The following is a 17,584-nucleotide window of genomic DNA, read 5'->3' on the forward strand; positions in this document are numbered from 1 at the left end:
TTTCGTGATTTCACTTTTTTATTAGTTTTATCAAAGTATAAAATACAAAGGAAAAAAAACATGGGGAAAGCGAGTGAAAAAAAGGAGGGATGTTATGTGAAACTAAACCCCGGGCAGCTTAAGATACGCTTGAACCGAAGGGGAAAAGGAGTGTTCAGGTACTCCTCAACATACGACCGTGGTGCCAGGTCATAAAACGGGTCGGTCACACGACCGCTCTGATTTTATGACCCGTTTTGCAGCAGCCCCCAAGCGAGTCCGATGGTTTGCTACGGGAAACAGTTCAGCCAAAGTTTTCAGCACGACCGTCGTAAAACACGGGGTAGCCGTGTTGCCACGTGCCCAAAATCCAGTCACGTGACCGCAGGGAGGGACCCAGCCACCGGACCCTCCAATCCAAAAGACTTCCAAGGAGCCCCCTTTTTCAGTTGGTCGGAATTCAAAGACTGTACTTGCAACAGTTTGTTTAGTGACCAAAGTTAGACCACCACTGAAAAAAGTGACATGACTGTTTTTCACAATTACGACCATTGCAGTGGTTTGCAACACTTGGCAGCTGACTCGTATTTATGCCAGTTGCAGTGACCTCTGTGTGTTTGTGTGTGTGTGAGATGCAATCCCCTTTTGCGACTTTCCGACAATGGGAAGCAGGATTCACTTCACAGCTGTGCAACTATAGCTGAAGAAATGCAGGGATTCACTTAACAACTGCAACAAGAAAGGTTGTAAAACAAGGCAAAGCTCGCTGAATGAGCGTCTCACTTAGCCACAGAAATGCTGGGCTCGACTGCGGTCGTAACTCGAGGACTAGCTGTGTTATACAAACACCGCCTGGATGCAAATTTTTAAAAAGGGAAACGCCGGTTAAATATGCAGACGAAAACACTGTTTCAGAGCTTGATTATTGTTACCTCTATAATCCCCGCAAAACCAGCCATCCAAAACGGCACGCAGGTCTGCAAACAAACACACCCACACGCACACAAACTTCCCCCTTGGGTCGAGAGTGTCCCAAACGAAACCCGTCCCACCCCCCAGTCCTCTCGCCACCTTCCCTCCTCCTGGCTCAGGCGAGGAGGCTCTTGTAAGTGGCCATGTGTCCCCGGATGCTCTCCGCGACCTTCACGTCCGTCTTGTAGCGATTGTAGTAGTCCAAGAAGAGCCCGTCCGGACTGAGCAGGTAGAGGATGACCGTGTGGTCTACCAGGTAATCGTCGTCCTCGTCTTTGGGGCCGGTGCTATAGTAGACGCGGTAAGACCGTCCGGCCTCCCGCACCTGTTCGGGTGTGCCGGTCAGCCCCCGCAGCCGCGGGTGGAACTCCTTCACGTACTTGGCCACGGCCTCCACCGTGTCCCGCTCGGGGTCCACAGTGATGAAGATCGGCTGGAGACGAGGCAGTTTGGGGTCGGCGTCCAACATGTTCACCACTCGACTCATCTTCTCCAGCTCTTCCGGGCAGATATCCGGGCAGTGAGTAAAGCCGAAGTAGAGAAGGATCCAACTGCCTTTGAGGTCCTCCTTGGAGCAAGGACGCCCGGTGTGGTCCACCAGCTGGAAGTTGCCTTGCCCGACAGCCACTTTCCTCAACTCCTCGATGCGCTTCTGCTTCTCCTGCTCCTCCTTCTCCGACCGGAAGTACAGCCAGGCCAGGACCAGCTGAAGGGTTATGATGGAGACCACCAGCAGACGGGTCCTCAGGGGATACTGGCGCTCTGGTCGGGGGCCCTGAGAGTGGCCTTGGGAGGAGGGTCTCCAGAGGGTCAAAGCAGGCTGGCCAGTGGGAGCCGAGAGGCGGAAATTGTCCACCCTCCAGAAGGGAGAGGACCGCCAGGCTGGGTGGCAGGCAGAAGCAGCAAGGGGACTTAGACAGCGGGAAGGTGGGTGGGGACAGCCAGGCAGGCTCCTCCCCCAGAGGGCGGAGCTGGCTCCCAGCCTCCAAGGCCCCAGCCTGGCCCAGCACTGAAACATGCCCCAAAGCGCTGGAAAGACAAAACACAGGAATTACTGGAGGATTCAGTTTGTATTTTCCGATCACGAAAATGCTGCTCTTCCTTTACAATGCAAGCTGGAATGAAGGAGAAACTTCATTGTCTAACTGGCAGGAAATTCCTCCTTATTTCTAAGTTGCTTCTCTCCTTGATTAGTTTCCACCCATTGCTTCTCGCCCTGCCTTCAGGTGCCCTGGAGAATACTTTGACTCCCTCTTCATTGTGGCAACCCCTGAGATATTGAAAGTAAACAAAAGATTATTGTAAGAAGAAAGGTCAGAAATAAAACTACAGAGAAGGGCACCATAGATACAAGCGCTGATCGGTTGTGAGGACCTGACCTTTCTCGGCACTGTTTAAGTTTGAATAGAAGAAAAGAAGAGAGTTGGAAGGGACCTTGGAGGTCTTCTAGTCCAACCCCCTGGGGCCTAGGCAGGAAACCCTATACAGTTCCAGGCAAATGGCTATCCAGCATCTTAAAGACTTCCAGTGTTGGGGCATTCACAACTCCTGAAGGCAACTTCTGTTCCACTGATTAATTGTTCTCACTGTCAGGAAAATCCTCCTTAGTTCTAAGTTGCTTCTCTCCTTGATGAGTTTCCACCCATTGCTTCTTGTTCTGCCCTCAGGTGCCTTGGAGAATAGCTTGACTCCCTCTTCTTTGGGGCAACCCCTGAGATATTGGAAGGCTGCTATCATGTCTCCCCTGGTCCTTCTTTTCATTAAACTGGACATCCCCAGTTCCTGCAATCGTTCTTCATGTGTTTTAGTCTCCAGTCCCTTAATTATCTTTCTTGCTCTTCTCTGCACCCTTTTCAGAGTCTCCACATCTTTTCTACATTGTGGTGACCAAAACTGGATGCAAATATTCCATGTACGGCCTTACCAAGGCCTTGTAAAGTGGTATTAACCCTTCAGGGGTTAACCTGGGATCTGACCCCTGCTTCTGTGGGGCAACCGCTGAGATATTGAAAGACTGCAATCGTGTCTCCCCTGGTCCTTCTTTTCATTCAACTAGACATGAAGTTTTATTTATTTATTCAGCTTGTCACTTATGCATAAGATAACAGGAATAAGAATAAAACAGGAACTGGGTAGAAATAAATGGGGACAGTGGGACAGGGACGTTACGCACGCTGATGGGTTTATGCACGCCCCTTATTTATTGTATATAAGTTTTATAATTTATTATTCACTTATTTATTTATTTATTTATTTATTAAATTATATATTAAATTTTTAATAATTTATTTTATTTTATCAATTTCATATATACATTCACAATTATATGATCTCATAACTGTTATTAATAATATGTATTTATAACAATTTTTCCCTACTGTTGACAATATACTTGAAGATCCATCTTATCTTACAACGGTCCTACTTCTTCTTCCCTCCCTCCCTCTTTCCTTCCCTCGTTTCTTCTCTCCTACTCCCCTTCCTTCCTTCCTTCCTTCCTTCCCTCCTTTCTTTTCTCCTCTCCTTCCTTTCCCCCTTCCTTTCCTCCTTCCTTCTCCCCTTCCTTCTCTCCTACATTCCCTCCTTCCTTCCCTCCTTTCTTCTCTCCTTCCTTCCCTCCTTCCTTCACTTATTTATTTAGTTTGTCACTCATGCGCACCAGAACAGGAATAAGATAACAGGAATAAGAGCACAGGAAATGGGTGCAAATAAATGGGAAGAGCAGGCACGCTGGTGCGCTTATTTATTGTATATAAATTTTATAATGTACTGAATTATTAAATACTATATAAATATTGCTTACTGTATAAATAAGGAAATAATTTTTTACAGTAAGTTAAAAAATGCTTATTGCAAAAAGGGGAGAGGTAGGGGAGGAGCCCCCAGCGCCCCTCCCCTGTTCCGATCCTGCGACCCCCTTGCGCGACCACCCACCCACCCCAGCCTGTGTCTGCCTGCACAGGGACCCCCGGACTCCCCCCTCCAGCCTTGCACTCCCTCCCCCAACCTCCCCGGCCCGCTTGCAATGGAGACGCGACATATTGCAGCCTAGGATTCCATACAGGCGCCCCCCCCGCCCCTCCCCCCGCGCTCCAGACACGTGTTTCCCCCGTTCACTCACTTCCGTGTCGTGCAGCTCAGCGATGCCGGGAACCCGGGCAGAGTGGCTCCTCCCGCGCATGCGCGCCGCCGGCCGCTCTCCGCCCGCTCCTCCTCCTGCTTCTCTCCGCGCCTTGCAAAAGAGGCCGGCAGGGGGCGCTCGATCGCTGGGCGCAAAGCAGCATCGGCTAAAGCAGCGTTTCTCAACCTTGGGAACTTGAAGATGTCCGGACTTCAACTCCCAGAATTCCCCAGCCAGCATTCGCTGGCTGGGGAATTCTGGGAGTTGAAGTCCGGACATCTTCAAGTTCCCAAGGTTGAGAAACACTGGGCTAAAGGAGGAGGGAGGAGGCGCTCCCGCTATAAGCAAAAGGACGAGGGAGGGGTGCTCGGAGCCGGGGATTTGGGGAGTCGTGGGGGTCCCCAAAAGGGAAGCCCTCCCCCCTCCTCCAATTAAGGCTCAGCGTTGCCTCAAGCAGGGCTCTCCAATCTTGGCAACTTTAAGCCTGGCGGACTTCAACTCCCAGAATTCCCCAGCAATGTCATTGCATGAATTTTGCCTTTCCCGTCCCTGACAAAAGGAATCCCAACCTAATCCTAAATCTTAGCATTCTCTTATTTCTTTTTTAGGTTGATCCAGTCCCTTAGACATAGTAGAGCTCCCAATCAGGAAGACCAAAAACCTCCTTCCTCTCTGCAATCCTGTAGCGATGAATTAACTTAATTCCAGGTTTTTTTTCCCCTAGCCAAATGAATTGTGTTATTAGTTTATTTAGATCTGCAGGGGGGGAAATCCCTGAATTTATTGGCATTACCTGGAATAAAAACAGGATTTTGGGTAGGATTTGGACTACAGCAATTCTGTAGCGAGATTTGCAGTTTTCTCCAATTTTCCAAATCCTTTCTAATTTTCCGCACCGCTTTATCATAATTATCTCCTTTAATTGTTGAGCATTTCCCTGTCAGCCAAATTCCTAAATATTTTACCCTTTTTACTGCCTGCGCTCCCATCGTTTCTTCTAATTCTCTTGTCTTTTAGTAAGAATTTTTGTAATGATCTTCGTTTTGATCTTGTTCATGTTAAGTCCCGCTACTTTACCGAATTCCTCTATTTTTTTGAATTAATTTGATTCCTGTTTCTAATGGATTCCCTCCTTATGGGGCAGGAGGTTGGACTATGGACTAAACTTGGCAACTTTTAAGCCTTCAACATCCCAGAATTTCATGGCATGGTTGGCTGGCTGGGGGAGTTGAAGTCCCCTGCACTAGACCATGTCTGATGTTCTTCCCAATTCTGTTGTTCTGTATTTTTTATTCTATTCTAAGAAATATGTGGAGACTCTAGAAAGAGTGCAGAGAAGAGCAATAAAGATAATTAGGGGACTGAAGGCTAAAACATATGAAAAACGGTTGCAGGAACTGGGTAGGTCTAGTTTAATTAAAGGAAGGACTAGGGGAGACATATTTAACCTCTGTGTGGCCAGAGTGACTTGGGTCAGGACATGAGGTGGATAGTATTTTTAGTATTTTTATTTTTTAGTATTTTATTAAGGATTTATATGCCGCCCTTTTCCCTGAGGGGACTCAGGGCGGCTTACAACAATGAAGGGAAGGGAGTGCAAGACAAGACTTGAAAAAAAGAATCGTGATTAAAAGAAATTAAACCATAAAAATACAACATTCACTCAACATTCGGGCGGGGTGAGAAATAATCCTATCCCCAGGCCTGACGGGATAGCCAGATCTTGAGGGCTGTGCGGAAGGCCTGGACTGTGGTGAGGGTACGGATCTCCACGGGGAGGTTGTTCCATAATGTCGGAGCTGCAACAGAGAAGGCTCTCCTCCGCGTAGTCGCCAGTCGGCACTGACTGGCGGATGGAATTCGGAGGAGGCCTACTCTGTGCGATCTGATGGGACGCAGGGAGGTGATTGGCAGGAGGCGGTCTCTCATCCAAGAAGGCGTCGTAGCATCAATGGGGCACTGAGACACCCCACTCAAACACCCTTTAAGGCCAGGCCTTGCCACCCAGGCAGAAAATTGTGGGGTCTTGAGCTTCGGAACTCCACACTCTCCTGGTCTGCAGAATAAAGGAGGCCAGTCATGCTAGAGATATTTTATTTGACCTCCTGGCCCAGGTTAGGGTTAATGTCAGCGTTCCAAACAGCATCCAAAATTAAATCAAGAGTCCGAGGCAAAGGATTCCTCAAAGTTCCAATTATTTAAGAGTGACATGTTGGCACATCTGGGGAAACCCGAATCTGAAAGCTTCCCGGTTTTCCCCACCCAGTTGAAAGTCCAAGATCTTCTCCCCACACTCATAAGTCCACCCCATGGATGGTCTTCCTTTCATTCTCAGGACTACGGATCCTCCTTTTGGGATCAGGATTATGGATCTTCCTTTCGGGGTTCCGAATTTGGGGGCCCAGGATTCAGGCAGTATCAGGGGGGTTACGCCCCTAGACAGAGATACCAGACAGAAGGGTAGACAACAGAAGTGCCTATTTCGAGGAGGAGGAGGAGGAGGAGGAGGGTGGTCCTACCGTTGGGTGTAGGCCTAGCCCTGGATCCCCGCCCCCATCTGTAATCACTGACAATCCAGAATCCAGGAAGTGTGTCTCAGTCCCATTGTAGAAAAAGGGGGGAAGGAAGGGAAAAGAGGAGGGGGGAAGCCCTCCCTTCCTTACACCTCATGAGGTTCCCTTAAGAGACCCAGCCGCAGTCTTTTTCCTTCCTTCCTTTTTCCTTCTTTCGTTCCTTCCCTCCCTCTCTCCCTCCCTCCCTCCTTGTGGTGACAGTCTGGCCATGAACCAATGGTGGGCTTCACATTTTGTTACCACCGGTTCAACAGGTGCGTGCCCCCCGCCCTAACTCTGCAGAATGAGGGACGCCAGTCATGCTGGATAGATTTTTATTGGACCTTCCGGCCCATCAGGAGGAGCAAAATCAGATCCAAGCCAGAGAAAGCATCCATGAAGCGAAGATTTCAGCAGGCAGGGCGGGGGGGGGGGGTTCTTCCTTGTCTCTCCAGGCCTCACCAGGTGCTTCCCTCACCCTGCGGCTGGAATTTGCAGATGAAATATTTCTTCCAATTGCACCACTGGTCATTCCATGAGCGATACCCTGCGTGTCAGAAGAGAAATGTTCATCACCCAACCGGCCTTCGTGCCTAAAGCGGGACTAGAACTCACCATCTCCTAGTGATTAGCCTAGTCACCCAAGGTGGCGCAGTGGTTAAATGCAGCACTGCAGGCCACTTCAGCTGACTGCAGTTCAGCAGTTCGGCTGTTCAAATCTCACCAGCTCAAGGTTGACTCAGCCTTCCATCCTTCCGAGGTGGGTGAAATGAGGACCCAGACTGTGGGGGCAAATATGCTGACTCTGTAAACCGCTTAGAGAGGGCTGAAAGCCCTATGAAGCGGTATATAAGTCTAACTGCTATTGCTATTGCTAACTGGCTTTTGGGCCTAAAGAAGGACTAGAAGTCCTGGTCTCCTGGTGACTGGCCCCACGTCACCTAGCCAGCTTTCGTGGCTAAAGTAGGATTAGAACTCACCGTCTCCCCCTTTCTAACCTGCTGCGTTAACCACTAGACCAAACTGGGTTTTAAAGTTTAAAGTTTAATAACATTTATATGCCGCCCAATCCCGTGGGACTCCGGGCAGCTAACAATACAAATAAATCAAAAAGAATAGAAGGAAAGAAAAGATAGATTTAAAAACACACCTTGCACTCCATTCCAAGTGGGGCTGGACCATATTTTGGGGTCAACAGCCCCAGGCCTGCCGGAACAGCCAGGTTTTAGTGGCTTTACGGAAGGCCGAGAGAGTGGGAAGGGTCCGGATCTCTGCGGGAAGATCATTCCACAGGGCCGGGGCAGCTACAGAAAAAGACCTCCCCTGAGTAGTCGCCAACTGGCATTGCCCGGTCGACGGTACCCGGAGGAGGCCCAGCCTGTGAGATCTTATCGGCCGTTGGGAGGTATGTGGCAGGAGGCGGTCCCGTAGGTATCCAGGTCCTAAGCCATGTAGGGCTTTAAAGGTAACGACCAGCACCTTGAAGCATGTTCGGAGACCGATTGGGAGCCAGTGCAGCTCGCGGAGGATAGGTGTAACATGGATGTACCTAGGTACACCCGATATTGCTCGCCCGGCTGCATTCTGGACCAATTGTAGTCTCCGAACACTCTTCAGGGGCAGCCCTAAGTAAAGTGCATTACAGTAATCAAGCCTAGAGGTGACGAGGGCATGAGTGACCATTCGAAGTGCCTCCCGGTCCACGTAGGGCCGCAACTGGTGCACCAGGTGGGCAAAAGCCCCCCTGGTCACAGCCGACAGGTGGTGTTCTAATGTCAGCTGAGGTTCCAGGAGGACACCCAAGTTGCGGACCCTCTCTGAGGGGCAAAAGGTTCTCCCCCGCAGGCTAAGAGATGGAATATCTGGTCCGTTCTTGGGGGGGGGAGGCAACATCAATAGCCACTCGGTCTTGTCTGGATTGAGTGCCACTGTCCTTGTGGTTGGCTGAGAATTGGATTGAGCCTGCCTTAATATTTCTCTTCTATACACGCTAGAAATGGCTGAGATTTCTCTCACTGCAATGGGGCAAACACTCGATCAGGGGTGAAATGCTACCAGTTCGGGCCGGTTCACCAGAACTGATGGCAAAAAAAAATTGCTACCGGTTTGGGCAAACCTGTAGTTCCAACGATCAGCTGTGCCACACAATTTATATTTGCTAGAAAGAAGGAAATCCTGTTTTCTAGCAAATCTAAATCGCGCGGGACAGCTCTCCTCCCCTCCCCTTCCTGTTCTATTCACCTCTGCAGGCTCAGAAAAGGCTTCTTAAGTCCTCCTCTTCCAGGGGTGCCTGGTAGAGCCTGCGTTGTGCATGCGCGCGCAAAGCAAACCAGTAGCAAAGCGAACCGGTAGCAGACTTCAGAGCATTTCACCCCTGCATTTGATCCTATATGAGCAGGCCAAGCCAGATGCCCTGTGGCAACGATGGCCCGAGGAAGCAGGGGAAGATGGGGATTGGTTAATTATGACCTGACGGCCCTGTGATAATAATTGGGATCTGCAGTTTGAGTGTTTGAAGAAACCCTGGCTTTCATGTTCGATGGCGCATCCCACGGGCGTTTCCTCTCCCTTTGTCTGTACGGAGAATAGGACTGTGGCGGCTCAGAGCTCCAGGAGGTCAACAAGGGTCATCGGTGGCCAAGGGGTCAGGGTGGCCAGGAGGGTCCCTGGGGTCCCTATGGTGAGAAGCCCACCTTCCTCCCACCTTCCACCTCGGCTTACTTGAGAAGCTCCCCAGTGCAACGCAGCGCTGGGTCCAGAGAAAGCCGTTGGGTTGTCCTCGTTTCCAGGATTTGTAGCGGAACTTGGAGCCATCACTCCACACCCAGTTGCGATTCTGGAATGAGAGAGAAGCCACGTTAGGCAACTGAGGAGGGGGCTCTGATTACTCAAGGCCCAGGGACAGAGAGAGAGAGAGAAATTGGTAGATTTCAAGGGGCAGAGCAAATAGACGGACAAGGACTAATTATATTCCCACTCTGTCTCTCTCTCTCTCCCATTCTCTCTCCTCTCTCTCTCTCTTTCTCATTCTCTCTCTCTTTCTTTCTCTCTCTCTTTCCCTCTCTCTCTCTCCCATTCTCTCTATTTCCCTCTCTCTTATTCTCTCATTCTCCCTCTCCCATTCTCTCTCTCTTTCTCTCATTTCTCTCTCATTCTCTATCTTATTCTCTCTCTCTATTTCTCTCTCTCTCTCATTCTCTCTCTCATTTTCTCTCTCTCTCTTTTATTTTAATAAATGTTTTTTAATTTTAGTTTAAAACAGGTACACATCTTTCTTTACATCTGTAGAAAATGTATCAATCAATTACAGATAAGTTTGGTACATCTCCTCCACAGTCAATCAACATAACTCATATTAACTAAGGCATTATTATATATCCATTTTCATTTAACTGTAATTATTATTTAGGAATATTGATGAAAGTAATAATCTTGAACAATCCCTGCCCACACCAGTGGGAGAGAAAGAAATCAAAAAAAAAGAAAAAGAAAAAGAAAAAGGACCGATAAAAAATAAAAATAAAAATAAAAAATAAAAATAATACAAAAAAAGACAAAAACGACAAGAGACAAGGCAGGAAAACAAAACAGAACACAGGTGTCTATCATAAGAAAAAAAAAGAAGTATATCAACTGGTTACAACATGCTTTGGTGCTTCTCTTCCATTAACTCATATTAATTCAAATATCTCAACTCGAATATTTACCATATCAAAATCATTATACCTCCAGTTTTAATTATCTATCTATGGTTATTTAAACATCCCTCATCCTTAGCTATGCATTACATAATTAATCCATAACACATGCTGACATTTCATTTACTTATTTGTAAAATCCTCTATTATCATCAAATCCCCATGTCCTATTTTAGCTGGACATCCATAATATTTAATTATGAGGATAATTAATTAAAGAGCCAAGGTGGCGCAGTGGTTAAATGCAGCACTGCAGGCTACTGCTAGATCAGCAGTTCAGCGGTTCAAATCTCACCGGCTCAGGGTTGACTCAGCCTTCCATCCTTCCGAGGTGGGTAAAATGAGGACCCGGATTGTTGTTGGGGGCAATATGCTGATTCTATAAACCGCTTAGAGAGGGCTGAAAGGCCTAGGAAGCGGTATATAAGTCTACTGCTATTGCTATTGCTATTGCTATTGCTATTGCTAATTATATCATATATCATAACATTTTCCCAGTATTGATTAACATTTGATTGTATGTATTTTATTTAGTTTTTTAATAGTGATAATTATTATAGTTAATACTCTTTATGTATAATCTTCCAATTGTTAGTTATCATATCAGCTCCACATTATATACATTACTATCAATATCAATTATTATTCAACTATATCTGTTACAAGAAAAAGCAATTAGATTTAACTAGTTTTCATTTTCTCTCTCTCTCTTATTCTCTCTCTCTCATTCCCTCCCCATTCTCATTCTCATTCTCATTCTATCTATCTATCTATCTATCTATCTATCTATCTATCTATCTATCTATCTATCTATCATCTATCATCTATCTATCTATCTATCTATCATCTATCTATCTATCTATCTATCTATCTATCATCTATCTATCTATCTATCTATCTATCTATCTATCATCTATCTATCTATCTATCATCTATCTATCTATCTATCTATCTATCTATCTATCTATCTATCATCTATCTATCTATCTATCTATCATCTATCTATCATCTATCTATCTATCTATCTATCTATCTATCTATCTATCTATCATCTATTTATCATCTATCTATCATCTATCTATCATCTATCTATCTATCTATCTATCTATCTATCTATCTATCTACCTATCTATCTATCATCTACCTATCTATCTCAGTTGATCTGGAATAGCTAAGCAGAATTAAACTTGGTGAATGCTTGGATAGGTGACCATCAGGAGATCCAGGGAGAGAGAAACAGAAGAAAACCGCCTGGGGCTGTCCATGAAGTCACCACTTGGTGATAGGTCCAGGTGATACCGATTGATGTCAGAAAGATGAATAGGGTCAAAGTCAATGGGTTCTTGGGTAGGGGGCCAGCAACAAAACCCCAGGGGTTCTCGGGAATTGGGACACTTGGGAATGGAAAAGCACCCTAGAGTCAGTCGGTTAGTTAAGGTAGTGGAGACGGACTTCTCCTCTGTTGACAGAAATGAATATTTCTATTCACGGAGTCAGCAGGAGCTGAGCTCAACTCCAGGGAAACCCCCCTTCTTTGTATAGGATCCAGCTTTTTCAAGAAGGGAAAATGCAACAGAGCAGAAGAGGAAAACCTGCCAGTAAGAGAAACGAGGAATTTCTGCTTAAATAAAAGGAGGGGAGGAAAGTCCTCCCAGGCCAGGCAAAAGACTCCCTCCGTTCCTGGCCCACCAGGGTTTCAACCAGGTTTAGAGACCATCCTGAGTCCCCTTCGGGGGAAAAGGGCGGCATATAAATAAAATCAACATTCAACATCCAAGGAGCCCTAAGGAGGAAGGGAGGCCCTGGTGCTGAGATGGGGGCCAGGGCAGGATCCCTCCCTTGGGGGCTTTGCAGACAGCATCTCTTCTCCAGTGGGGCAGGAAGGGGTTTGGTGGGGGGCAGAAGAGGCAGGAGGGGAGTAAAGAGCTCCTCTTTGCATATAAAAACTCCAAATAAATAAATAAACAAATAAACAAACAAATAAATAAATAAATAAAGAGGAAGGGAGGCCCTGGTGCTGAGATGGGGGCCAGGACAGGATCCCTCCCTGCATCTCTTCTCCAGTGGGGCAGGAAGGGGTTTGGTGAGGGGGAGAAGAGGCAGGAGGGGAGTAAAGAACTCCTCTTTGCCACGGTGTTGCCCAAGGCAAGAAGATTCACGTGGAGAGAATCTCTGTCTCCCATTGGGGGACTATTAATAAAAGCCATTTATTTCTTATTGAATAAGAGCCAATAAGAGCCAAGGTGGCGCAGTGGTTAAATGCAGCACTGCAGGCTACTGCTAGATCAGCAGTTCGGCTGTTCAAATCTCACCGGCTCAGGGTTGACTCAGCCTTCCATCCTTCCGAGGTGGGTAAAATGAGGACCCAGATTGTTGGGGGCAATATGCTGACTCTCTGTAAACCGCTTAGAGAGGGCTGAAAGGCCTATGAAGCGGTATATAAGTCTACTGCTATTGCTATTGCTATAAAACCCATCTGAAACAGTCGTGGTGAACCCATAAAGATTAGCGTCAGAAAGGACCTACCTTCCATGGATCACTCAGTCCAATCCAGACATTGATACGGGGGAAAACGCGGGAGGCCAACCGGGCCACGTATTTTGACTCTGCCGCGCTGTGGATGGAGGCGAGGTGGCTGCCTTCCTGCTCTTGCCTGCAGGACGTCTGGGAGAGAAGGACAACAGAGAAAGACCCTCGTTCAGTAGAGGAGGACCGTGTGGTCTCTGCTCGTGCATTTGTGCATGTGAGGAAAGAGCAGGGACCTGGTTTTATGATCCCGGCCACCATCATGATTTCATTCCCACCCGCAGCTGCCGTCCCTCAACACGCAGTTTTTAGACGATTCCTGGTTCAGCTTCACGAGTTAGAATTTCTGACCCCTCCACCCGCAAATACACTCCCGTATTAAGGCCCTAGACTGAACCCAGGGTCAGCCTTTTGGGTAGTGGGCTCTAGGAGACCCCGCTCACCACCTGCTTCCTGGATGGAACACCCAGAGGCAAGCTGAGCAACATGCAACATGCAACATGCAACGCGCAGATCCCTCCATTGGAGAAACAAAACGCATGGCGCAACATTGGAGAACAAACCCACCAGGACAAGATTCAGCACTTCCATCGGCATTTGGAAGACAAAAGTCATTCCTTTAAAGACATCAAGTCCACATTCGGGACAGAGAGGACCATTGGTTTGAAAGAGGGGCCAAAGAGGTCATCTATGACAGTGTTTCTCAAGCTTGGCAACTTGAAGATGTCCGGACTTCAACTCCCAGAATTCCCCAGCCAGCATTCGCTGGCTGGGGAATTCTGGGAGTTGAAGTCCGGACATCTTCAAGTTGCCAAGGTTGAGAAACACTGATCTATGACACTACCTATATCCATGCAAGATTGTCCTTTCAGCCGTTCCAAGGAGGATCCACACCCAGATAACCCCGAGGGCACAGACAGACCTCCAAGTGGCCTCCCCGACTCTCCCAAAGAGGGCTAAGGACCAGATGGCTGCAAGGAGTTTAAATCCTCCCATCCTCCACCTTCCATTCAGAACTGAAGATGAGAAGGGAAGCATCTTCAAGGGAAACAAGTCCAGAGGCCTTTTGAAAAAGCACCTTTGGGACATATTTAGAGTAGCTCAACCATCGGGCGACAAGAGTAAGGGAGACTTTGCATGATGCAGTTGTTGAGCTGAATGCAGCCAAACACCCAGGCCTCCATTTCTCACCTGGGAAAGCTGAAAGGAGGCTTGACAGAGATCTCACCCCCTCATATGATCTCTCCCAAACCTCGCTTCCTCCTCACCCCTGAACCAAATGGAGAGCCAGCTAGAGGCCAGGAGGCTGTGAGTTCTAGTCCCACCTTAGGCACGAAAGCCCTCCGGATGTCTTTGGGCCAATCACCAGGGGACAGGGAGTTCTAGTTCTGCCCCTGGCATGAAAACCAGCTGGGTGACTTTGGGCCACTCCCTCCCTCTTAGCCCACCCCACCCCACCCACCACAAGGTTGTTATTAGGTGTTATTGTTGTTATTCACAAGCACAGAACATTTCTAACCTCTGCTTCATTCCACGTCTTCCATTTTTTGAAGACCTTGTAGCAATGTCCATTATAGGAGGACCAATCGAAGGGACAGTCAGGATCAGCTGCAGTTCCTGTGTGGGAACAGAGGAAACCCAAGGGAAGTATGGCCAGCGGAGTGGGGAGGAGGAGGAGGAAAAGGAAGAGAGGGGGAGGATGGGAAGGAGGAGGAGAAAGAAGAAGAGGAGGAGGAGGAGATGGAGATGCAGAAGAAGGAAGAAAGAGAGGAGGAAGAGGAGGAAAAGGAACAGGGGGAGGGGGGGAGGAGACGGAGGAGGAGGAAGAAGAGGAGGAGAAAGAAGAAGAGGAAGAAGAGGAGGAGGAGATGGAGATGCAGAAGAAGGAAGAAAGAGGAAGAGGAGGAAAAGTAACAGGGGGAGGGGGGGAGGAGACGGAGAAGGAGGAAGAAGAGGAGGAGGAAGAAGAGGAGGAGGAGAAAGAAGAAGAGGAAAAAGAGGAGGAGGAGATGGAGATGCAGAAGAAGGAAGAAAGAGAGGAGGAAGAGGAGGAAAAGGAACAGGGGGAGGAGGAGGAAGAGATGGAGGAGGAGGAAGAAGAGGAGGAGGAGAAAGAAGAAGAGGAAGAAGAGGAGGAGGAGATGGAGATGCAGAAGAAGGAAGAAAGAGAGGAGGAAGAGGAGGAAAAGTAACAGGGGGAGGGGGGGAGGAGACGGAGGAGGAGGAAGAAGAGGAGGAGGAGAAAGAAGAAGAAGAGGAGGAGGAGATGGAGATGCAGAAGAAGGAAGAAAGAGAGGAGGAAGAGGAGGAAAAGGAACAGGGGGAGGAGGAGGAAGAGATGGAGGAGAAGGAAGAAGAGGGGGAAGAAGAAGAGGACAAAGAGGAGGAAAAGGAAGAAGGAGAGGGGAGGAGATGGAGATGGAGAAGGAGGAGAAGGAGAAGGAAGAGGGAGAGAGGGAGCGGGAGATGGAGATGGAGAAGAAGGAAGAAAGAGAGGAGGAAGAGGAGGAAAAGGAACAGGGGGAGGAGGAGGAAGAAGAGGAGGAGGAGAAAGAAGAAGAGGAAGAAGAGGAGGAGGAGATGGAGATGCAGAAGAAGGAAGAAAGAGAGGAGGAAGAGGAGGAAAAGGAACAGGGGGAGGAGGAGGAAGAGATGGAGGAGAAGGAAGAAGAGGTGGAAGAAGAAGAGGAAGAAGAGGAAAAGGAAGAAGGAGAGGGGAGGAGATGGAGAAGGAGGAGAAGGAGAAGGAAGAGGAAGAGAGGGAGTGGGAGATGGAGGTGCAGAAGAAGGAAGAAGAAGAGAGGAAGAGGAGGAAAAGGGGGGAGGAGATAGAGAAGGAAGAGGAGAGGGGGAAGAGGAGGAGGAGAGACAGCTGAGTAGGCAGAACATTCTTGATCATCTTTGATGAAAATCAACTGAATCTGACTTGAGTTACGGAGACGGGGGCTGCATTTGCAAACCGTCCAAAGACTGGTTAGGTTCAGTCTTGGTTCATTTCCCCCACGCTGCAACTTAGCACGGTTGGTTTCACTGGTGGTTTCACTGGTCTGAACTGTGCTAAGCCAGAAAAGAACCTTCAAGAGTCAAGCGGAACCTTTGCAGATGTGGGCCCCAAGTCCCCAACGGAGACAATTTTGCCTAGTGGTTAGAGCACCAGACTGGAAAGCGGGAGATCTTCCCGACAGTCCTGGAGCAGAGAGAGAAGGTGGGGTCTAAATTGCACCGTGAGCCAAACAGCTTCAGCGAGAGGGAGGGGGCGCGTGTGTGCGTGCGTGCGTGCGTGCGTGTGTGTGTGTGTGTGTGTGTGACAAATCAGGAAGGGGTTCAGAGGCCAGAGAGTCGATCCCTCTGGACCATAGAAGACCTTTCTTGAACTCACCACTTAGAGAGAAGGCCACGACCAGCAAGCCGAGACTCACAAGGATGAATCGCCCCATGGTCTCCTTTCCTTTCTTTTCCTGCAGAGAGAAGCAAAAAGGGGAGATGAAGAAGGGGAAGCAAGACCCCTGGGAGAGGCTCCCCAGGAAGGGGGACCCTATAACCACTAGGCTCCAAGCCGGGAGCCTCATCATTTCCCTTGGTCCCTGCCTCCCAGATTCCCTGCAGGCCCCTGCAAGTAAGGATAGAGAGAGAGAGAGAGAGAGAGAGGGAGGGAGGGAGGGAGAGAGAGAGAGAGAGAGAGAGAGAGAGAGAGAGAGAGGGAGAGAGAGAGAGAGGGAGAGAGAGAGAGAGAGATGCACTCACCTGTCCCTTCGCCTTCACAGGAAGAAAGTCTGCTCAGTGGCAATCCTGCAAAGGGACCAGAGGCCTTTATAGGCAAGGCAGGGAGTAGATTTCTGTTGGGACAGAGGAAGAGAAAGTTCTTTGCGTAAGAGGTTTAGTCTAACTACCAGGATGTAGCTTGTTTGCACGCAAAATAATATTTAATCTAACAGGATTTACATTCTGCCAGGTGAGATCTCACTGAGCTACTCCTGCAATTTGAGGTCATCCATCCAGCCCCTGCTGAGGGCAGCAATCCAAAGGAAGGAACCCCGGACACTTGGCTGATTAGCCCCCTCCCCTTGAGGACATCCAGAGAAGTTAAAGCCTAACTTTCCTTCAGGACCTGCAGGGAGGAACAGCTCCCATCCTCCTCCCCAGGGAGGCCTTCCCTGCATTCCCACAATAGGCCAAGACCTCAACCCGGGTTAAGAAAAGGGAAGGGCTGCTTCGTTCACACAATCTGCTCAATGACTGGCTGGGTTTCCAAGAAATGCCAAACCACAAACCACACAACTGAGTCTCGCCTGCAAACTCCCAACAACACAGAAGCATAGAAAATCTACATCTGAAAAAGACCTTGTGGTCCATCACAATTTATGTGATGTTCTTTTATCCCTTAATATTTTTCAGATGATGGACAGGTCTTTATCCCAGCCATGTTCAAACCCAGTTACCGAGGATTTGCCCATGATCCCCTGTGCTGGATGCTGGTTGCAAATTTTGGCTGCTCTTTCTGTGAAGTCCAACTTTCTAACAGGGCTTCCCAACATCCCTCCTGCCCCTTTGACTTCAAGCCTCCAGGTTCTTCTTGTGTTTAGCTGAAGCCCAGGACTTTCCCCCCTCCCCCCCTTGAATTTGGGGCAGAATGAAACCCCCTTTCTGGATTTGTACAGCTGCCACTAGATGAAGCCCACCATCTCGGCTTCCTCTGCGTGACCCACTAGCCAACCATTGTGGGTTGTGTGAAAGAG

General features: G+C 48.4%; 2 protein-coding genes across 2 annotated transcripts; both read right to left on the bottom strand.

Annotated features, from left to right (window-relative positions):
* Positions 1–883: 883 nt before the first annotated feature.
* Positions 884–4,224, bottom strand: SCO2 (synthesis of cytochrome C oxidase 2). The gene is made up of 2 exons (XM_087722627.1): positions 4,073–4,224; positions 884–1,980 (listed from the first exon to the last, which is right to left on the bottom strand). Exon 2 carries the CDS (start codon positions 1,967–1,969, stop codon positions 1,067–1,069), a length of 903 nt encoding a protein of 300 aa, XP_087578753.1. The 5' UTR covers positions 1,970–1,980; positions 4,073–4,224; the 3' UTR covers positions 884–1,066.
* Positions 4,225–6,951: 2,727 nt separating this feature from the next.
* On the bottom strand, positions 6,952–16,900 carry LOC148043972 (C-type lectin lectoxin-Lio1-like). The gene is made up of 6 exons (XM_087722644.1): positions 16,593–16,900; positions 16,228–16,306; positions 14,368–14,465; positions 12,849–12,986; positions 9,346–9,460; positions 6,952–7,171 (listed from the first exon to the last, which is right to left on the bottom strand). Exons 2-6 carry the CDS (start codon positions 16,283–16,285, stop codon positions 7,083–7,085), a joined length of 498 nt encoding a protein of 165 aa, XP_087578770.1. The 5' UTR covers positions 16,286–16,306; positions 16,593–16,900; the 3' UTR covers positions 6,952–7,082.
* Positions 16,901–17,584: the final 684 nt, after the last annotated feature.

This window comes from Thamnophis sirtalis, unplaced genomic scaffold (assembly GCF_051295495.1).
Source record: "Thamnophis sirtalis isolate CommonGarterSnake01/CBP01778 unplaced genomic scaffold, rThaSir2_p1.2 scaffold_9, whole genome shotgun sequence".
Taxonomy (NCBI): domain Eukaryota; kingdom Metazoa; phylum Chordata; class Lepidosauria; order Squamata; family Natricidae; genus Thamnophis; species Thamnophis sirtalis.

Coding starts and splice junctions, on each gene's coding strand:
- SCO2 (XM_087722627.1), bottom strand. CDS start 1,969: ATGTTTCAGTGCTGGGCCAGGCTGGGGCCTTGGAGGCTGGGAGCCAGC.
- LOC148043972 (XM_087722644.1), bottom strand. CDS start 16,285: ATGGGGCGATTCATCCTTGTGAGTCTCGGCTTGCTGGTCGTGGCCTTC. Junction 12,987..14,367: donor AGACGTGGAATGAAGCAGAG/GTTAGAAATGTT, acceptor CTTCTCTCCCAG/ACGTCCTGCAGGCAAGAGCA. Junction 9,461..12,848: donor GACTGAGTGATCCATGGAAG/GTAGGTCCTTTC, acceptor CTCTCATTCCAG/AATCGCAACTGGGTGTGGAG.